General features: G+C 39.4%; 2 protein-coding genes and 1 pseudogene across 2 annotated transcripts; all 3 read right to left on the bottom strand.

Annotated features, from left to right (window-relative positions):
* Positions 8,018-9,555, bottom strand: LOC18768761 (annotated as a pseudogene).
* On the bottom strand, positions 10,749-12,444 carry LOC18768472 (TMV resistance protein N). The gene is made up of 2 exons (XM_020570561.1): positions 11,761-12,444; positions 10,749-11,621 (listed from the first exon to the last, which is right to left on the bottom strand). Exons 1-2 carry the CDS (start codon positions 12,255-12,257, stop codon positions 10,934-10,936), a joined length of 1,185 nt encoding a protein of 394 aa, XP_020426150.1. The 5' UTR covers positions 12,258-12,444; the 3' UTR covers positions 10,749-10,933.
* LOC18766589 (CDPK-related kinase 5) lies at positions 13,882-21,669 on the bottom strand. The gene is made up of 11 exons (XM_007199704.2): positions 20,374-21,669; positions 18,428-18,558; positions 18,122-18,163; positions 17,907-18,015; positions 16,878-16,956; positions 16,484-16,780; positions 16,294-16,406; positions 15,754-15,861; positions 15,596-15,658; positions 15,321-15,488; positions 13,882-14,439 (listed from the first exon to the last, which is right to left on the bottom strand). The coding sequence occupies exons 1-11, from the start codon at positions 20,914-20,916 to the stop codon at positions 14,302-14,304; spliced, it is 1,791 nt and encodes a 596-aa protein (XP_007199766.1). The 5' UTR covers positions 20,917-21,669; the 3' UTR covers positions 13,882-14,301.

Here is a 23,331-nt window from a genome sequence, read left to right as displayed (position 1 = left end):
GCAGAAGGCTAAATGCATAAAATGCTATATAGAGGGTGACATGGTGTCATGCTCTCCACCACCCCTGGTGCTTACACCCTTGTGGCACTAAGCGAGCATCCTTATGACATTGGAGATAGTCATAAAAGCGGGCATAAGATTGTTGAAGGATAATCTGTGCCTCCGAGGGAAAGGAATTCCCGAGGATAGTACGAACACGCAGGGCCGTTCGTATTGCGCATCGTCGGAAAGAGTGAGGTCAACATATGGCATTCGCTATGCCATCGACTAGCGAGACATATGACAATACTCGATGGACTTGGCTTGGGTTCGGCCTTATCCAATATTGAAGAAAGATATTCGGATGCCGATACGCATGGGTTGCGACCCCATGCAATACATAGATGGTTATGTGGGACATTCGGAATACATATGTCGCCAAGGCTTGGGCGACATGCAAGTATAACAGCTTGCATGTATAGCTTAAGGATGTGGGCTATCGTGGACGCTAAAGGAATGACCGACAGAAGTGTGGGTAAACCGATGGTGTGTTGGATCGCTATGTCTTGACATGGACATGAGCGACACATGAGGAAAACATGCGACGGGGTCGATGCAGTTGACGTGTCTTATGCAACGCTTGATGTATGGGCGTCGAGGGTTCATTGCCGGATGCGGAGTGATTGTATTGTCACACGGAAGTGTGACTCGTTGTCTAGTGAAAGACGACACTTGAAGGTAAACCTCTCGCGGAGTTGTGAGAGTCATGAGTATCATGAAAGGGAAAAGGCTGACCAGGATTCGAAGGGATCCTGGCCCGCACGGGTGTGCTATGAGTGGCGAAATGTGTGTTTCACTTTCGCCGCGACGCGCCGCTCGCTCATCCCGTGACAAGTGGTATCAGAGCGAAAGCTCTAATAATTCAGAGAAGGATGTCGAAGAGCTGATCGATTCAGATGGTGGTTTCTGTGTGAGAGATTCGTACCTAGAAGAGATTGGTGATGGAGAAACTTTGATAGCCAGGTAGCAGGTCATTGCCTGTGATGGGTAGTGGACTTGTGAAGTTGGATGAAGAACCCAACGTCACTATGGATGATTGTTGGAATCAGGTTGTGTGACGGTTGATGGAAACCCGTCTTGGTGCTGGATCCTATGGAAAGGTGAAAGTATCCAAAAGTTTGCCTCGAAGTTTTGAGAAGATATCAAGTAGGATGACTCTAAGATGTGGGATGATGGTTGATGTTGCTGCTCGGTTGCCTAGTTTTCTAATCCGTGCACCAAGCGCCCGGAAGGCGGGTAGGCAGGGGTACTGGCTTGTGGTGAAGTGATGTTGCTTGCTCAGTTCAGGATGTGGGGAGGATGGGAGCACGAGTTTGGTGAGAGTGTTGAAGATTGACTAGCACTCGAACCGTGGCATATCATTGAAGGTTGTGACAAACTTGGTTGGTAACAAGTGTTGAGCAGACAGTGCGAGACCTTAGTTCATGGAAGATTTGTGAGGGCTGAAGGCCGAAAAGGGGCTGTCTTTTAAGGAAGTAAGTCACTGACGGACTAGGCTCCGTTGAGGGAGTAAGTTGCTGATGGACTAAGCTTTAATGAAGGAGTCACTCAAGTGGTTGCTCTTGCAATTGTGGAGCACGTGTGGGTGAAGTGAAATGTTTGACATAAGGTTGCTGACTAATATTCGGAATGCAGGAGTGTTCCAAAGGTGGATCCCGGAGTCTTTCTTGCGAAGATGGTGGCTAAGGACACAGTATGTCCGCACTTGATGAGAGGCCAAAGATAGAGTAACTTGAGGGAGGATGTCTTACTTGTTCCCTTGTGGATGCTACAGAAGTATGTTCTACCGAGTTCAAGTTTGGGCGATGTTAGGTGGTTCTACTTGTAGTAGGGATGACATCAAACCTTGGTGAAGTGTGAAGGCCTAAAGTGTAGTAGAGCTTCGCTTCGGAGGTACGTTGACGTGAGGGTGCGTCAACGAGATAAGTGGGGGAGACCCACGCATGCCATTGAGGTATAGCAGCGCACATGCGCAAAACAGATGCTACAGAAGTAACTTGAGGGAGGATGTCTTACTTGTTCCCTTGTGGATGCTACGGAGGTATGTTCTACCGAGTTCAAGTGTGGGCGATGTTAGGTGGTTCTACTTGTAGTAGGGATGACATCAAACCTTGGTGAAGTGTGAAGGCCTAAAGTGTAGTAGAGCTTCACTTCAGAGATACGTTGACGTGAGGGGGCGTTGACGAGATAAGTGGGGGAGACCCACGAATGCCATTGAGGTATGGCAGCGCACATGCGAAAAACCGGTTGAAGAGCCTTGGAGGGGACATAGTTGACAAAGTGATGTTGCGTGTTCCAGGCTAAGGTTTGAGGAAGATGGCAGTGTGAGTTTGGTGAGAGTGCTGGAGGTAGGCGATACTCGAACCATAGCATGTCATCGACAATTGGGTTGAATTCAGTTGGTGATGAGTGTTGAATGAATGGTGCAAGACCTTGTTCGGGGAAAAGTTGTGGAAGCTCAAGACCGAAATGGTGCAGTCTTCGAAGGGAGTAAGTCGCTGATGAACTAGGCTCCATTGAGGGAGTAAGTTGCTGACGGGCTAGGCTTTAATGAGGGAGTCACTTAAGTGGTTGCTTTTACAATTGTTGAGAACAGGTGGGTGAGGCACAATGTTTGACATAAGTTTGCTAATTGATATCCGGAACGATGGAGTGTTCCAAAAGAGGGGGATCCCGGAATCTTACTTGTGTGCATGGTTGCTAAGGACATGGAGTATGTTCGCACTTGAGGGCAGACAAAGTTAGTAACTTGGGTGTTGACATCTTACTTGTTCCCGTGTGGATGCTATAGAAGTGGTTCTGCCGAGTCCGAGTTTGGGGCGTTGGTAGTCAGGTGGTTCTACTCGTAGTAGGGATGATGTTTAACCTTGGTGAATTGTGATGGCCTAAGTGTTGTGGAACTTTGTTGTGGAGGCACCCTGAGGTGATGGTGTGCTGACGAGATAAGTAGGGGAGAACCTTAAATGCCATAAAGGTATGGCAGTGCAGATGCACGAAATGGAGGTGCCGTGGAGGATACACGGTTGGCTTACAAGTCACACCCAAGCAGGGTGCATCTCTTTGAATGTGGAGAATGTGGAAGTACTTGACCAACGAGCTATGTGATTGTTCAAAGGTTGAGTGTGACAAGAGACAGAGGTCTCGGCCCAAGAATAGGGAAAGGAGTACAACTTTGAAAGAGAAAGTTGGAAAGGGTTAAGGCAGTGATGCTTTGTGGTCCTTGGAGCGAAGAGAGGAGGATAAACCTATATGGTGTTGTTATGCAGCAATGCAATGGGCAAGTCGATGAGGACGTCACCATTATCAGTGGGGGAGAATGTCACGGATCGCACATAAGTGAGTGCTATCGTGATTCTGAAGTCGGCAGTGCAGTAGGGCACGTCGACGAGGATGTCAACATTATCAGTGGGGGAGAATGTCACGGGTCGCATTTAGACAAGTGCTACCATGACTCCCTTGGGACATCTATGCGCTTATGAGGTAGTCTAAGTGTGGACGGAAGATAGCTTAAGAGCTAGAATGGTTGGTGTTGGCCAAGTTGCACTTGTGAAGGGTATTTTGGGTATTTTCAAAGGTTACGGGAGGAGCCTGAGGGAACCAAGAATACCGAAATGTTCGTGATGTCGAGACACAGGAAACGCAACTGACGGTTCGCCATTCGGAGTTCGTATGAAGGAGTTATGCCCAATTATGACTCCTCGCGCATAGGTGATGTTCCCTCCTGGCAGAAGGCTAAATGCATAAAATGCTATATAGAGGGTGACATAGTGTCATGCTCTCCTCCACCCCTGATGCTTACACCCTTGTGGCACTAAGCGAGCATCCTTATGACATTGGAGATAGTCATAAGGGCGGGCATAAGATTGTTGAAGGATAATCTGTGCCTCCGAGGGAAAGGAATTCCCGAGGATAGTACGAACACGCAGGGCCGTTCGTATTGCGCATCGTCGGAAAGAGTGAGGTCAACATATCGCATTCGCTATGCCATCGGCTAGCGAGACATATGACAATACTCGATGGACTTGGCTTGGGTTCGGCCTTGTCCAATATTGAAGAAAGATATTCGGATGCCGATACGCATGGGTTGCGACCCCATGCAATACATAGATGGTTATGTGGGACATTCGGAATACATATGTCGCCAAGGCTTGGGCGACATGCAAGTATAACAGCTTGCGTGTATAGCTTAAGGATGTGGGCTATCGTGGACGCTAAAGGAATGACCGACAGAAGTGTGGGTAAACCGATGGTGTGTTGGATCGCTATGTCTTGACATGGACATGAGCGACACATGAGGAAAACATGCGACGGGGTCGATGCAGTTGACGTGTCTTATGCAACGCTTGATGTATGGGCGTCGAGGGTTCGTTGCCAGATGCGGAGTGATTGTATTGTCACACGGAAGTGTGACTCGTTGTCTAGTGAAAGACGACACTTGAAGGTAAACCTCTCGCGGAGTTGTGAGAGTCATGAGTATCATGAAAGGGAGAAGGCTGACCAGGATTCGAAGGGATCCTGTGCCGCACGGGTGTGCTATGAGTGGCGAAGTGTGGGTAAACCGATGGTGTGTTGGATCGCTATGTCTTGACATGGACATGAGCGACACATGAGGAAAACATGCGACGGGGTCGATGCAGTTGACGTGTCTTATGCAACGCTTGATGTATGGGCGTCGAGGGTTCGTTGCCGGATGCGGAGTGATTGTATTGTCACACGGAAGTGTGACTCGTTTGTCTAGTGAAAGACGACACTTGAAGTAAACCTCTCGCGGAGTTGTGAGAGTCATGAGTATCATGAAAGGGAGAAGCTGACCAGGATTCGAAGGGATCCTGGGCCGCACGGGTGTGCTATGAGTGGCGAAATGTGTGTTTCGCTTCCGCCGCGCCGCGCCGCTCGCTCATCCCGTGACACTAGGCAGGGCAAACCAAAAGCATATTCAGCCACAAGGCTTGCAACATGAGAGGAGGTGAGAGCCCAAAATATGAAAAGCGTAACAATAAGAGAGATCCCAACGAGCAAAGAGCATCTGCTACCATATTTTATTCTACTTAAATCAGATCTTGCCCCTACAGTTTTGTTTTCTTTCCAATCCCCTGAAGAAGTAGTTCCTTATAAGAGCCAAAAGTGTCATTTCCACTTGCTTCAGACTCATCACGGCATCTCTTAGTTTTAGTAGCTTCTTCTACTTTTTGTCCCCCAAAAGTGACATCAAATTTCTCGGTATCTTTGGCATACAACAACCGGAGCCCACCCTCTTCACCTGAACTTGGAAATCCTTAATGGGTGGTCTCTTAAAACCATCCACTTTTGGTTGAAGTCAAAACAGGCCTCAGTGACATTGTGAAAACCAGGGGAGAAATTTGCTCCCTCTACAAGTTCAAAGGAACTGTGCCACAAAAACATGTGATCTGAACTGAAATTGTAGTCATTGCTTTCTCCATTGTTCGTTTCCTGACAATACAGAACAAGCATACGACAATTGTATTCACAGATTTTACCATTATTTGCTTTGAATTTGGATTTACATCCAAACCCCAAACTCATTTTAACATTATAGTTTTCGAATCCAACAACAACAGATAGAGCGAAACCCAAGAAATCTGTATCAACCCAAGATATTTATTGTGGAACCAATTTGGAAATTCATGTCCCGGACATACAATGATAATTGAAGGTCTTCCAGAATAATAGTTCTGTGACACAGATGGACGTCATCATTATTAAACAAATTAACAAAAAAAGCAAAAAAGATAAAAAGAGAAACAGATGCACCAGGCTTAATTAGAGGCTCAATTGAACAACAGAACTGAGAGAGAGAGAGAGAGAGAGAGAGAGAGAGAGAGAGAGAGAGAGAGAGAGAGAGAGAGACGTACATTTGATGCGAGTTCAATTTTTTCTTCAAGTTCTACATCTGATGCTACTTCGATTTCTTCTTCAAGTTCTACATCTGATGCATCTTCAATTTCTTTTTCAAGTTCTTCATCTTGTTTTTCTTCTTCTTCAGGTTTGATATGCAAGTGCGAATTGTATAATTCTAGGCTGTGCATCTGCCATTACACGCTTCCATGCATTCTGATCCAATTTTAGGCAGTTAGAAAAAAATGAGTTCCTGGTCAAGCCCTGGAAAAAAATTATAATCATCCCAGCCATGTGTGAGTGCAGTCCTTGAGCTTGACACTGCGTTCAGCGAGGTGCAGCCATGTGCTTGAAGAGAACATAGCATTAATGGGAGCTCTGGTAAAGATTGAAGGCTTTTGCAATTGATCAAGCATAGGAACAACAACGAAGAAGCTTGTTTGATGTTTACAGGTATGCTCTTAATCATTGTTCCACTTAGATCTAAATTTCGTAATGAGGTTAAGCAAAGGAGATGATCAGGGATCTCTAATGTACTGCAGTAACTGAGGTTTAGTTCTTCCAAAGAGTGCAAACCGACTGAGAAGGGAGGTAATTTCTTAAGTTTCAAGCAACCATCAAACCTTAGACTAATAAGACGGTTCAAATTGTAGATGCTCTCAGGGACAAACTCAAGGTCTTGCAGAAACGAAGATCTAATTTTTGAAGCCCAGTTAGATTTCCAATCGACGAGAGTCTCCCTTTAACCGATGTTCTTTCTAAACCTAGGAACTCCAGCTCCCCCATAGGCTCCAAGATTTCAGGTAAGTCTTCAAATTCAAAGCAACCAGTGAGATCAAGTTCCTTAAGAGATTTTAACTTACAAATGCTTGGCGGGAGACTCACAAGCCTTTTGCAATTTTTCAGTCCAATTCTTAGGAGAGCAAAAAGACATTTGATTGATGAGGGTAGTTCTTTAACAGCTGTTCCGTTTAACAAAAGAAACTTTAGATGTCCCATAGGCTCCCAGATTTCAGGGAAGTTTCAAATTCAGAGCAACCTGTAAGATCAAGTCCATAAAGTGACTTCAACTTTAAAATGCTTGGCGGAAGACTCACAAGCCTTTTGCAAATTTTCAGTCCAATTCTTGTGAGACCAAAAAGACATTCGATTGATGAGGGTAGTTCTTTAACAGCTGTTCCGTTTAACAAAAGAACCTTTAGATGTCCCATAGGCTCCCATATTTCAGGGAAGTCTTCAAATTCAGAGCAACCTGTAAGATCAAGTTCATAAAAAGACTTCAACTTTAAAATGCTTGGCGGGAGACTCACAAGCCTTTTGCAATGAAGAAGTCGAATTGTATTGAGATGATAGAGATACTCTGATGAGGGAAATACTTCTATTTTTGTCCCCACCATCTCTAATACTCCTAGATCTCTTGGAAGTTCCGAAAAATTGCGAATAGATGAGCAGCCCTCTAGACTAAAACCAGAGGTTAGTTTCAGGTTACAACTGTTGCTTGGAAGATTCCTAAGGTCTTTACAAAATCAAATATCCAAGTATGAAATTTTTTCGTGTGACCAAACTGATGAAGGCAATTCCTCTATTGCAGTTTTAGAAAAATTTAAAAATTCAATGTTGCCTGGCATCTGTGGAAGATATTTGAGATTCAAGCAATCTCCCAGGTCAAGATGAGTAAGCTTGTCAAGACATTGAAAATAGGAAGGTATTTGAACCAAACTTGTACAACCAAAAAGATTTATATGCACCATTTTTCGACTTTGAGAGAGATCTGGGACTTTAATAAGATGAGTGGAGGAACGAAGATCCATCACTTTTAAGTTCTCAAGATTCTGTAACAAATTAAAGACAAATGACAAGGCTTAATTAACGACTTTATCCAGCATAAGTTTTTGCACTAAATTTTAAACAATAAGCAAAATAAGCATATATACTTGGTCTTTATTCCAAAGTTGCTCAACTTTGCTTCCACACATTCGAAGCTCAACAAGATTTTCTGGAGAAAATTTTGATGGCAAAGACTTCAAAGGATATTCCTCCCAGCAAAGATAGCCAAGAGAATTGGGAAGAGAAACTTTTAATTTGCAGTACTTTCCAAAGCTAGAATCAACATTGAGTAATCTTACATCTTTTTGAAATCTGCATGATCCAAGCGTAGTTGTCCACTCCTAGAGCTGTTAAAGAATATGGCTTGAACCGTTTCAGTCCCCTGACAATCAAAAGCAAAATATAAATATGAGGCAATATACAACAAAGTTTAATCAAAATTACATTTGTATGTATCTGACTTGTTTATTGTATAAATGAGTGTTTTCCCAGGTAGTTCATAGAAAAATTCGTGAAATTTTTATTTTCATTGTTTAGAGAAAGTGAATGTATTTGGTTCTTACTGTATTATTTCTCAATATACCATAGACATCCTAAGCGATGAACAATCTACTGTGTCTTCCGGGCTCTTCAATACATTGTTCGTAAACTGTTGTCCCGCCCATTTCCTGTACCAAATCATGCATCTCTAGGCAGTTCCATCTTGATATTGATACTAGAGATTTCTCAATAAGAACCTTAATTCCACCCGCAAATAAACCACGAATATGTAATATTTCTTTTGCAAAATCTATTTTCATCCCCTTATAGAAACATGCTATATCAAGAAATATCTCCTTTGCATTTTTTTCTAATCCATCATAACTTAGTCTCAACATGTTCTCAACTTCTTGGTTGGGAAATTTTTTCAAGTTATTCAATTCATCTTCCCATTCAGGATTGTTGTCACAGTGAAGGAATAAGGAACCCAAAATCTTAAGAGCTAATGGCATGCCTCCTGCATATTCTTTCACCAACTTTGTGTAACATATTTCAGTCGAGTTATTTTTTAAAGCATGTAAATGAAATAGCTCACGAGCTTCATCATAAGATAATCCCTCAACCTTGTATATCTTATCATCATCAACCTTTCCTTAAGTAGGCGCCTGTCCCTTGTCGTTATAATTATTCGACTCCCAGAGCCAAACTGAAAATGATCACCAACTAGAAGTTCTAATTGGGTTGAAGCACTCACATCATCTAGAACAATCAGGATCTTTGTATTGCTGAGCCTTTCTCGAACATAAGTTGATCCTAATAGATGGAGTGCCGATGGTTAGATCTTTTTCATTTAATATCTCACGAAGTAGGACATTTCACAAGTGCTTTAGTCCATGTTTTTCTGACTCCTCCCTAACATTTGCAAGGAAGCAAGAAGCTTCAAATTCAGAAAAAAGTCGGTGATACACAACATCAACAAGAGTGGTCTTGCCAATACCACCCATGCCCCAAATACCAACGGTGCAAACATTTGGCGAATCAATGCATAATAACCTTTCTATTTGCTCAATTTTCCATTTAAGTCCAACTAGTTCCTTTAAATCAGGTGACGATTTCCGATTCAATTTGGTCAAAATATCTTTGACAACTTTCTCAACGAAATTGGCCTCTGTCCTGGAAAATATGAGTATAAGGACAAACTATATTTAGTAAAAGTGTTGCCTAACGAATCTTGTTCAAATTAAATGGTCACAAGTAGAAATTGGTACAAGTTGCAGAATTATCAAACCCAGCCATATTGGCTGCTTTTTTCAGAGCATCTCTCCAGTTGCGCACCTTCATAACTCCCTCCATGCTGCCCTTGAAACGTATTTCAAGTTGAGTAAATGCAGGAGCATAACTTCCCTGTTAACTTCCTGCTTCTGGGACTGGACTTGTTTCTCCTATCTTGATAAGGGTACATATAAAGGAGTTGGTTTTTCACACTTTTCACTCTAACCAACTAAGAGGAATGCTGATAATATCAACCAGCCAATAAGCCTACCCAGCCATACAAATATAAGAAGCAAATTGGGTTCGTAAAGTCCTTAAACATAATACAACAAAAATAGTTTCTGACATGAAAGGCTCAAGCCCTTTTTCACAGACAATAATTAGTCTGAGCTCTTTTCGATAGAAACTCATATATATAACTTTTGAAGTTAATACTTAATTGTAAAATTTTATGTTTAGGATATATTAGTGGAGTTGGTGAGATAGACTTGTGGTCAGTGGCTGATCCAAGAATTTTCATTTCGGGGGTCAACGTGTAAAAGGTTTAAAAACATTTATACAAAATATAACCATTGAAATGAAACAATAGTACTCTAATTCAGATTTAATAGATAAAACCATACAAAATACTCATGCAATACACCAGAAATATCTCTAAGAATGTGATAATAAACTAAAAAAATTAGCGCAATCCTCTTCACCTCCCAAGGCTTCTCATCCTATTCGACATAAAAACTAGCATATATTAGCGCAATCCTGCTCATTTTAGGGCGTTTACGTCCTTTTTTTATGTCCTTTGTGGTTTTGATTTTGGGTTTTATCTGCATCTTTTGGGGGTTCTAACTCTCAAACTTTGGACCCTTATGAGTACTGTCTTAAGGGGATGCTTATTCAAGCAAATATATACGTAAGAGTTAGGTTATTCTTGTAAAACTCTTTGTGAATTGAACATCTAAGGTTTTTCACCTAAATTGACCTTAGGTTCCTTCATGCATTCATATCATACATGAAAAGTTGTTTATGTAAAAATATTGGCCAAGTATGAAAAATGGTTTTTCAGAATAATCATTTTCTCAAGATAATTTTTGGCGGCTTTTATTCCTTACACATCAAATAAGAAAACTTGATTTCATGGGATTTTAGTATGAAGTATATATTGACTTAATGAGCCATCATTTTTAGCCTAAATCGTATTTTGAACTAAAACCGATTTTTCATATTTTGATTTGGTGGGAATTTGATTTTCTAGTATTTTTATTTGAATCCAAATGGGGAGTACTTCCTTATTTACATTGTAAATTTAAGTAAATGAAGTAATATAAAAATAAATAAAAATAAAAGGACAAAGAGTAATGTGTTGGTGTGCTGCGCCCTCTAGAGCATTTCATATAGCAGCTTATGGGTAATTTTCAGGGGTCAACATCTTCGCCTCCAATTATGAATTCCAGGCTTGCAGCTGTCAATTGACCCCTCTTGCCCCTATGTGGAGTAGAGTGCGTTTAAGGATGCAGCCATCTTCTCTTGCGGAAACACCACTCTTCAATGCCCATGAAATCAATCCGTCCTTATGACCAAACTTGTAAATCTTATCATGACAAAGAGTTTTCTTAAGTAGACTCTTATCTCTAGTTGTTATAATGATTCTACTTCCAGGGCCAAACTTAAGATGACTACTACATGCAAGATTTTCTATCTGGCTTGAATCAGTCACATCATCAAGAACAATGAGGACCTTTGTACGGCTGAGCCTTTCTTGAATAAAGGGCGATACAGATGGAGTGTCGATAATTAGAGCTTTTTCGTTTAATATCTCACGAAGAAGTAGATTTCTCAAGTGATTCAGTCCATGTCTTTTTGACCCCTCCTTAACATCTGCAAGAAAACAAGTAGCTTCAAATTGACGAGACAGCCGGTGAATTAAAACATCACCAAGGGTGGTCAGCCAACTCTTGCCCAAATTGCCTACCCAACTGCCTACCCAAATGCCTACAGTGCGAACATCTGGTGAATCAAGGCATAATAACGATTCAACTTCCTCAATTTTTCTTGAATAAAATTGATCCAAGTCCTCTAAAACCCTTGACGATGCGCGATTCAGTTTGGTCAGAACATCTTCGGCAACTTCCTCAATGAAATCAGCCTCCGCCCTGAATAAAATATGATCATGAAGAACAAAGAATAATATATAGTATCAGATATGAATTAAATCAAAAAATATGAATTAATAATAATATTTAGTAACTACCCCTTAACGATTCTTGTATGAATGAAATGGTCAAGAGTTACCGTGTTCTTTTTGAATTATCAAAGCCAGACATATTGGCTGCTTCCTTCAAGGCATTTCTCCACATGAGCACTTTGTCCATGTTGTCTTCGAAACGTTCTTCAAGTTGAGCAAATGCATCTCTATAACTCTCGTGTTGTTTCCGTACCTGAGATGGATCTGTGTCGTAAAAAATGGGTATGACAATTTGTCCGTAACTTTTTTTGCATCCCAATATGTGCATAAGTTCATCCAAGCACCAGGTGGAAAAAGCATAGTTTTTCGAGAAAACAATCAACGAAAGCTTTGATTCCTTGATCGCTTGCAAGAGGGAAGGTCCAATTTTGTCCCCCCTCTCAAGTCTGCAATCCATGTATGTCTGAATTTTCTTGCGAACTAAAGCAGCATGGAGATGACTGGTAAAAGTGTCCCGGGTATCTGCACCTCTGAAACTTATAAACACATCATACTTTTGTGGAGGGGGATTAGCAAAAGAAGAAGAAGAAGAGGATGAGGCCATATAAAAAAAAACCTACCAACCCTACAAGAGTATTCAAAAGGATGAAGCCTCTATGCACCTCAGAAATGAGGCTAGCTAGCTAATATATAATATTCAGCAGGGAGAAACACATAAACAGGAAATTACGAAAGTATCCAAAGAATTAAAGTGGAGTGTGACTCGTCTCCTAATTAATAGAAAAACTAGACCTAGTCACCCTCTCTCTAGCCTCATCCATAATTGCAAAGACATGCTCTTGCGGTGACTGGAAGTGTTCCATTTCTCATATTTCTAGAGAATAAAACATTGCTGCTGACCATATGGCACATATGGGTCAAAGTTCCAATTTAGGTTATCATGTCGTTGATCTTCCCCCTCCTGCTATTATAAAGCCTCTTGGCAAATGACTTTGTTAGGATGACCACTGCTAGGCTTGTCCCCGTGTCATTTTCTTGTTGGTTTTCTCTTGGGCTTCGGCCCTACTTGTAACCGGGAAAAAAAAATTGGGGAAATTATGCAAGGAGTGGAACGAGTCAAATGAAATGAGTGAATAAATCAACTCTTGATGGCTTGTGGCAGAGATAACGGCTCCCCCCGGCCTTTCAAGTCTGCGTGACGCGACTTTTCCAAATGATTGAAAGAAGCTTCTATTGGAGTATTTCTAGGGAAACGAGTTGCAGAGAGGTTGCCTTTCTTCTTAAGAAGGATATTAGCTTGTGCGTGAAAGCAATAAATGTTGGAAGTGTGAGAAATATCAGCTTGCCTTGCGGAGACTTGTGGATGAGTTTGCTGGGCGTCTTATTCTTGAGGACTGTGATTGTATGGGGATTGAAGGATACTAATAAAAACATTAATGGCACCTGCTACCTACTTACAATTAATATTGAGTTTGGTTAGCAAGCCTTTTCTTCTTGTATAAATTCCTGCTGTTAGTTATGCAAAGTAATAAAGTTGAAAACCATAAAAATTATATTCTCCCAGTCTCATATTTTAGCCTCTCATATTTTGACAAACGAAGCAATTACCGGAAAGTTTTGGGTATGAGGCTTGTGCAATGAAAGTGAACTTTGTTAACTTCATCCTGGATGAAAGTCAACTGTACTATACTATATGTGTACTTCTTAGTCTTTTTGTTTTTTTGATACAAGCGATGTTCTACTTTAATATAATCTAGACTATGGAGAGGGAAATTCAAATTCGGGTATAGAGTGAAAAATAGGTGGTGTCTTTGCTGTGTAGCACCACTACATTTTTCATAGGGTCAAAACGAGTGGTTAGCGCCGTAGAACTTAACTAACCAGTAATCGTTTGACTCATGTTGTGGTTGAATACTAACAATTTTTGTAATTTAAAATCCAATTGTGTTGGTACCCAGGAGAGCCGAAGGCTTAAAACAAGAAATACTTTTGGACATCCCTAAGCCTGATAAACTCAAACGCATCCTCAGCCACAAGGCTTGCAACAGCAGGAGGAGATCCCATACTCAAAAACTCAAACTTTTCTTTTTTTAATTTTTCCTTTTTATTCTCTGAGAAGGTAGTTCGTCTTCTTCCTTCATCCAGAGCTAAAAATTTTACTTCCAGATGCTTACCGGATGTGAGATTATTTACACTATTTTTAGTTACCACACTCTTTGTAAGCTTGGTTTTCAATTGAAGCCACGGAGGAGTTTTCCAATACTGAGGCAATTCATTCAAGCATGTTTCACAGTAACTGGACAGATGTTGGGGGAGACGAGGATAATTTAACGTGTACAATGCATCTAAGGAGTTGAAGAATATGTAATTACCCATTTAGGCAAACTAACTACAGCTTTACACTCTGAATATCAACAACACAGCATTCAAACTGGTAACCAGGCTTGCACCTGCAGTGTCCGGGAAGTTCAAGCCTCTCCCCAAATTGGCACGGAAGGCTCTTTCTATGTGCCAAAGCAGATTGTAAATTGGCCATCTTATCAGATCTCCAAATCTTGAAAATCAATCATTGGATGCACGTCGTCTATCAACACATAGCACATCTCGTTTGGTTAAAACGCATACCCAAATAATGTTCTATAACTTCACTATGCTTTCACAAACGTCCGGCTCGACACACCATGCAACAACTTCACAAAGCCAAGGAAGCTTAGCTTCCCATCAGTGTGCCTAATCCAGTCATGGAGAACCACATGAAGCGGAATTGAGGGACCAAGTCCAAGTTCCTGAAACACATTTTGAAGATAACGTAAATAACAGTAGTCTCAGTTCGCTACAGTCCAAAATGTACTAAGCCTTATAAATCTTTTGTTTCTAGAATGGTAAAAATAAGAAGTAAAAGAAAAGGCAAATCAACATGTCAAGATCATCTTTTCTAAATGGTTTGACAACTGGCGGATCCTACTAAAATGCAGATGCATAGGATGCACTGACGTACAAATTAAAAACCCTGGACCAACATACACTTCGGGAGTATGGTCCTTACTTTTTCAATTGTTTCAATTAGATCTTTCAATTTTTCAGTGAAGCAATGTGATCTGTTAGGCACCATAATCATGATTTTGTTATCGAAAGTGTTGATGTGGACCACTGTTTACTGATATGACATCAAAGGTCAGTATAGAGCAAATGCCATGCAGCGTTCCTGCCACCTACCCGTATTATAGTCTACAAAATATAATAAGTCCATTTTTCCAAATTTGAGCATTAAAATTGCTTACAGTGAGGTCAACTAAATTACTAACTACAGTAGTTTCCTGTTTTTCTCTGGATATGAAGCAAACTAATTATTATTGTGATGGAGGAATGAATAACATTGATTTTTATTTGAAAAATAAAAGGACTTCGTTAAAACAAGTGAAAAAACAAGGACCAAAAGTCTGGTTTATCCAAAACTCTTTAATATAATTAGTTCTCTCCACAGTAACTAGTTCCAATATTCTGATTGTTTTACCAGGGTAACAAGTAACATAGAAATTGGTTAGAGATGTAAATCAACTCCAATTAATAACTAACATGAATGCTCAGAAATCAACCTATGATAATCAAACTCTTTAATATAATTTATAGCAACACTGCAAAATGTGACAATAAAATTTCAACTTACTGAAGCGAGTTCTTCAATGACAATTGCCCTGTTTCCATCCTTCTCGAAAAGTTCATATGCACATCGTGCATGTTGTTCCCAACGATCAAGTGCCTCCAGCTGATGAACACTTAATGCAGCTGCACAGAACTCTTCAAAATCCATTCTTCTGTATTGAAGTGCATTTAGCTGTCATGGAAGAAATAATCAGTCAGTAATTTTACAACCTATGAGACCTAACACAACAGAAAAAGTCAAGGAACATCAAAGAAAAAAAATAGCATCCACATTATTACCGATGCAATGAGATCAGGAATGCGAGACTCCTTCATTGCATCTGTAGCATTTTTCATCAGGGCCTGTCCAGGACAAAATGAAAAGAATACTATAAGCATTGACTTATCTCAGAGAGAGAGAGAGAGAGAGAGAGAGAGAGAGAGAGAGAGAGACCAACCATTCTAATATTGTCAAGAGTTATAGTGCCATTTTTGTTTGGCTCCAATAGTGCAAACTGCTCCTTCAGATAAAAGAGCTCATCCACAGTCAATGTCTTAGATAAGGCCTGTCACGAAAATTGACATAAAAATGAACTGTTAAGAGATTGATTATATATATACCAAAATTTCAAGTTATGAACAATGTAAAACATACAACAAAAAATTAAAAACACAACTATGCACACGCATAGAAGAATAATTTGGATGAAGCAATTATCAAGTAACTGATGATAACACCTTAGCAAACCCCGCTACTTCCCTTATTTTTACCAGGCTTTGATGGGTTTATTGATCATCATAATAATTATGGAATACTAATAATTATTCTCAAATTTTCACATGTTTTAGGACGCAAAAACAAGAATCCCATTCAACAAGAAAACTAACCCAATCATTTGACTTGATATACAAAATTCTTAAGACCAAGAATCTGATTCAGCATGGGCAAAATTCGAGAAAAAGTTCTCTTTCTTTCGTCAGTGAAAACATATACACACCCTTAAAGCAGCCTTTCGAAGTGATGATGATCGCATATAAACCTTCATGAGTCTAAATATTAAAATATCAAGAGGCACTTTTACATCATTATAATTCCTGATCCAAGGATGACCTGCCAACAAAAGATTATGGTCAGTGACTCAGGAAAGTGATGGCAGAAAATACATAATAGAGATAGGGAAGACTCACTTAAAGCCTGCGCTGCTGTCATTCGTTTCCGAGGGTCCTTGTTCAATAAGCGTTTAACAAAGTCCTTTGCTTCAGGAGATAAAGACGGCCAAGGTGCTTCATCAAAACTGGGATCAGCTTTCAACACTGCTCGAAAAATCCCAGACTCAGTCCGGGCCCAAAATGGGCGACTACCACATAAAAGAATATATGCTATTACACCTATGCTCCAAACATCAGCCTCTGTACTATAAGATCTATGTAGAACCTCAGGTGCGACATAGTATGCACTTCCAACAATATCATTAAGCCTCTCATCTGTAAGCCAGAATGAGTATTAAAAACCCCCCTCCAAACTCCAAGGGCTGAGACATTGATAAGAAGATTGAGCTGGATTATTCAAGAAAGGGCATACCTGGTTTGGCAAAATCTGATAAGCCAAAATCAATGGCTTTTAACTGGGAATTCTCATCCTTAGCGGAATACAAAAAGTTCTGATAAGAAAAATGAAAAAAGAACATTAGTTTGATACAAATATAATTACATATAGAACAATCAACAGTAACAAATATATCAAGCAGACCAGAACTTCTAGCTTTAATGAAGGATATCTGACATATGTATCAAGGTATCTGGCACAGCAATATGGGGAGACATCAGTTTTCTTGTAAATTGTTAGGAGGACACCCTACACTTCCCACATAAAACGTCTTTTGAACAAAGCACATAAAGATACCATATGGACCAAGCATATATGGGTCAATACTCGGGTTTTTTCTTCAGTTCTTCAAAAACACCTGTTAAAGAAACAGCTGGGAACCTCAGCTACAGCAATTACAGCAATGACATCAGAAACCTGGGAACCGAAGGTACAGGCTGGGAACTTATGAGACCCATGAAAAATCTACTGATACAAGTTTATGAGATCGGAAGCATCAAATAGTAATAACAATACTAAAAAAGAATTTAAGTCCAGAAGAAAAATTGGTTTAGTCCTGCTACAGGATAGTGTTTAAACTTAGTCCATAAGAGAAATAGGTTTTAGTTCTCCTAAGGATGACGTTTAATCTTAGTCCACAAGAATCAACCATGTATTAGTTTCACTAATTTGAAACAGTCAAATAATTTTTGGGAAACTACGTATCCAGTCAATTGAAACATATGCGGATTTTACTGCAGCCTCTCTGTTGTACAAAAAGCAAGCATCAGTTGTGGCAGTTCCATTTCTTGTATAGGTTGGGGAGGGGAACACTTGAATCTAAATTAAGAATGTTTTCCCCCCTAAACCCGATAGTGCAGGCAAGATTAATCAGCCTCATCCACTACCAGAAAGCCCCTTCATTCAGTCAATACCCACACCCACGTTCCTATACTCAGATCTTCATAACAAATGTAACCTTTAAACAGGCATCTCATAACAAGAAAAGAAAGGAACATGTTCCACCTCTGGCTTAAGATCCCGATGCACCACACCCTGAAGATGACAAAACGCAACAACATTCAGTATTTGAACCATGACAGTCTTCGCATCATCTTCCGAGTATTTCCCGCCCCTTCAGAAGTAACATGATATCAAGTTAGTGGCAACAATTAACAGCATCTGAAAGTCCCGAGGAAGATTTTTAATTTTTTTTTTATACACTGTCATCTAAAAAATACCTTGAAAGTATTCTATCTAAAAGCTCCCCACCTTCGCATAACCTGAAATGTCAAAAAATTTGAATACCGTAAATTCAGAGAGCATTAAGCGATCTTCCATATAATGTAAATTAATACAAATGAAAAACAGAAAACGAACTGAATCATACAACCTCACCAAGGGGATTAATTGCTCATACTCAATAATGGGACAAGTTTAGTGAAGTATTCAGAAAAATATAAATTTTCACCTCAGTTAATAACTATTACTTGTGCAAAAGAAAAACCAGATGTAGTATTAAATAGTAATTCAAATTTTAAGCTTACTCCATTACTATGTAGACATTATCACTGTCTTCGAATGCATCATAGAACTGAACTAGATTGCTATGTCCCGTCAAGGCACGCAATATCTTGACCTCCCTTCTCACATCCTCGATTGCAATGGCAGTTGTCATCTAATAACAAAGAAAACATTGGCATGACAATAAATTATCATAACAAAAATACAGAAACTGCATATTATCTCAAAATATCAACAACCAAAACCACCACTCATAACACATCTCACAGTAATGCATTGTCATGACCTTCTATATACTTCTTTAAGTACTTCACATCTTATATTTCACCTCCAAATTTACTCAGGAAACAGGACTTCAAATCCAATTAGATACCAGTATTCCATCGTACCAGTCATGATCTTGGACCTTTTTCCCAGGCAACTGGAGTATTTACCTCATCCAATTTTGCATTTGTTCAACATTCGTAATACGCAATATACTTTATATAAAAATAATTAAACTCTGTTCTCCCAGCATATGAGGCATAATTTTATGTTTATTAGAGGCTAGAAAGATGTCCGCTGCTATCCCTCAAGAGTTTTATCTCTTCCCTGTCTTTCTTTTAGAATGACTTGTCAGGAAGGAAAGGAAAGTCGTCATCTTCTATTCTTTAATGAAAGTGGGTAGATTGAGTCAGCTTGACCCTGGATATTGGTTCAGCTTCAGTCCCATATTCCTTAGTATTGGTTGGACATAGATCTTTTGTAACTTTGTTCAAAATAATATACTGTCAATCATATATCAATTATTGCTGAACCACCTCATGGTACATGATCGTCAGAACACAAAACAACAAAAGATTAAGTACAATGTTTCTTTCCTCTTGGAATAAGTGTCAGACCACCTAATGAGGGTTCTGATGGTTACCATGTATTTAGTCAATATCGTGAAATGTGACCTATGAAAAGTTTTCAGCAGTTTGGGATGGCTGTGATCATGGGTTGTTACCCGGCTGTGATCATCGATTGGCTGCCATATGATCTAGTTCAATTATATGCCACTGTGAAGACCAAAACCACAATTTGGACCATGACTTTTGTCCATATTTAGGTCCACTCACAACTCTAGGACTGTATGCTTTGTTTATCCTTTAGAAGGAACTGTCACATCTTAGACATCAACGAAGTGTTATATGGAGGAGAAGCCGTTAAAGAAAAGAAAATAAACAGTTGTGTTTATTCCTATTCCCACTACATGGAATTCAATCAATCACCAAACATACTAATTGTTTCAAGGAAAAATGTACTTTCGTTCCAAAATGTGATTTGAACATAAAATATCCCAACTTGTGTGGCACAACATGGTGTAAGCCATTCAGTTGGATCAAGTAGGCCAAGAGATCAACACCTATCATTGACCAAAGAAAAGCAATAAACAAACAAGTTGGTCACTTTACACCCCTTTCACTCAAAGTTCCAAGATGTGGAGCTGTATACATCTTTTTTAAAAAAAAAATTAATGCCTAATATTCTATATCTAGAAGGATTCCTCAACAGTCAATTGATATGAACACATGATAAGATCTTGTAAAGATCTTCCTTGTGTTGCATTCAACCTTGAGTCTTCACTCAGGTAGGAATTAACATAATCACACAGTAAACTAGTAAAGTACCTAATTTAATAAACCACAAACCACCATTCCCTGGCTCCACCCACAACAACAATACTAATAACAGGGATTCAACATAGGCCTAAAATCTCAGCTTTTATCTTGAAGTGAAGAATGACAAAAATAAATAATAAATAATAAAAAGAACCCGACTTTTATCCAGCAACATTAAGCAAACGGGGTGGAGCAAATCCAATTCTTACAACAATAGAAAAAAGAAAAAAAAAATCATACATGCTCCTTATTATCAATTCAATCCTAAGCAAATGAGAGCATTCATAGATGAGCTAAAGAGATAAGGAATTAAAGAAAGCACGAACCTTTGATTTGGGGATGACCTTGACAGCAACCTGCTGACCCTTAAACTCACCCTTCTTGAACCTAGCAGAGCAAGTATACCCAAAATGCCCTCGACCCACTTCGTCGCCAACCTCCAATCGGCTTGTTAACTCCTTAGAAAACCCAAACCTCTTGTCCAGCTCAACCCCATCTTCGTCCTCAGCATCCTCCGGTATCGCCACCGAAGCCGAGGCCTTTTTGCCGAGCCGCCGAGCCAGCACAGCCTTTATGTGTTTGGCCGGCGACGGCGGCGGAAAGGGTCGCCGGAAAAAGCGGCTGGGAGTGGAAGTGGCGCTCTTGGTCCTCGCCGGAGACGACTTCTTGAGGTAATGGGCGGGGCTCGGACTGTAGAAGGGGAAGAAGGGGGACTGGGACTGGGACTGCCGGGAAATGACGTCGTCCTTGTGGTGGTGAGGGGTGAGGGATGGGAGGGATTTGGGGGTTTGTGAAGGGTTGGTTTGGTCATTTGGGTCTCTGGAGGAATATGGGTTGGGTTTTGGTGGCTTTGAAGTGCAGGTTCCCATGGTGAATTCAAATGAAGAGTGTGAGTGGGGGATTTGAGAGGTCTGAGCTCAACTGGGTCAAAGGTTGAGGCTTTGAGGTTGAATGGTTGCTTAATTCAATGGCTATGGATGTGCCATTGTGGAAATGTGTGTCAGTGTAGCTCTAGCTCTAGGGTTTGTTTGTGAACGCTGTTGGGTGTTGTTGTTGCTCCACTTTTCTTGTGTTGCATAGAGAGAGAGAGAGAGAGAGAGAGAGAGAGAGAGGCAAGGGCTGGTGGAGCTGTTGGAGTTAATTATAAAAGGTGGGGAAAAGGTGTAAATGTGTTGAGAGAGAGAATGAAGATTTGTTGGGGGAGGAGGACGACGAGAGAGAGAGGACTGAAGGAGATGGAAGTGAGGGAGTGAGCTGTAGCTTGTAGCCTTGTATGATCTCACTGGCCACGGGTCACGCACATGGAGTTTTTTCTTTTTTTCTTTTTGGTTGAGGGGTTTTTGTTTGTGAATTGGGATTTTGGGGTTGGGAAGGGAACTTGGGATTGGGTATTTTTGGGCACTAGAGGTTTTTGGGGTGGTGCTCTGGTCTTAATTCTTCAAGATGACGCCAAGACAAGGAAGAAAGTTGGAAAGTGGATTAGTCATTGGCCAATGCCCATTGCCCTTGGTAAAGTCACTATTATTTTCTTTTTAGACCCCAAAGGCACCAAATACAAAAGTCACAATTATTTTTTCCAATATACTTCCCATTTTTTCACCCAAAAAAAATACTTCCCATTTTTACTGTATTTATTAACAAATTCTTTAGATTATGTTTCCAAGTCTTCTTTTTTTTACTAAAGCGATATTATAAACTATTTTAATATACGAAAAGAAGAATTGAACTTTGGTGCAAGAGAATAGAACACACTACGATATTATAAACTACTTTAATGTACAAAGAGGGAGATCGAACTTTAGTACAAAAGAGAAGAACACATTGTCTTTATCAACTGACCTAATTCACGTCTCCTTAAATTTGCAAGTTATATAATTCAAAATTGGTGTTCTTAGTTTTAAGATATTTTTTCTTCCAAAAGTATTTCTCACTATAATGCTATTTTAGAGCATTTCTCTAGGCTAGCAATAGCCTTTTCTCATCTTCATATACGGCAGAATTGTTTATTCTATTTAGTGGGGCAGTTAAATAACGTAAATCATAATTAAATTCTAATCAATACTCATGAAAGCACAATTATTGAGGAAGACGGGAAACAGGGAAGCATAGATTAGTACAGTGAGAAAATGATCCGTATCCCCATTTTTTATTATTGCTCATGATCTCGTAAGTCCTAATTCCTAGAGCAGTGAACATTTATTTATTTATATATACACACACATAGATTATTCAAATTAAAATGACGAAAGGAGTGCAGAATGTAAAGTGTATTGGCCTGATTTATTATCAGTTTTTTTTTTCTTTCTTTTTGTCATTTTGATTCATGTTTTGCTAATGAATGACCCATCTATTCAATCATTTGAACTGAAAAAAAAATGGAAAAAAAATGGAGATCTCACAACAAGTATCCAAAAAGATAATCCTTCTTATTAGAATTTTATTTTACATCTCATTTCCTCATCATAGTTATTATATATACACACACATAGCTTTTCTTCCTCTCTTTTTTATCTTTCATGAGCTTTTTCTATATAAATAAAACTCTTTCAATGTAGCCTTGTTTTATGTCATGCATGTATGCAGAGGAGGAATTATATAATAGCAGCCAAGTGGTCAACTTGCATGCAATCTTGTGGTTCTCATTAAGTCAATTGAAAATCACTTAGCTTATAATTGGAGATGGAAATCACATAAATTAGAGATGGCAATCAATTTGTGTTGAATCGCATCATTTTTGCTTTATGTTGAATACTAGTCAATATGTATTATTTAGGTACTTAGATTATCTAAGTTAGGTACCTTAATAATAACTCGATTTTAGACCAGTTAATCAGGGCAATGAGCCCGCATTTTTTACTTAGATCTGAACCTTTCTTCTTCTAAATTAATTAGACTATTACTTGTATAAGAAAAAATTATATTTAAAAAAAACTCAATTTGTTTAATAATTGTGTCGTATTTTTAAATTACGATTATGATATTCATTTCTAAACTAAACGTATCACTTGTATTGTATACTTCTCATATCATCTAAATGTTAGCAAAATCAAGAAACTCGGTAACTTTTTTATCCTCCTTCATACAAACACAAACATCTTCCTTAGGATAAAAATTTATTGCCTAAAATCTTATACAACTTATCATTTTCAATCTTTTTTTTTCTTTTAAAACAATTTTTTTTTTTTGCCAAAAAAATAATGTTCTTTTGAAAAGTGGTTTTATCTAATGATGATCGTATCATATGAGTTCGTAGTTTATGAGTTCGTATCAAGTAATGCTAACCC

This window comes from Prunus persica, chromosome G8 (genome assembly GCF_000346465.2).
Source record: "Prunus persica cultivar Lovell chromosome G8, Prunus_persica_NCBIv2, whole genome shotgun sequence".
Lineage (NCBI taxonomy): Eukaryota > Viridiplantae > Streptophyta > Magnoliopsida > Rosales > Rosaceae > Prunus > Prunus persica.
This window is presented reverse-complemented; position numbering and strand designations above follow the sequence as displayed.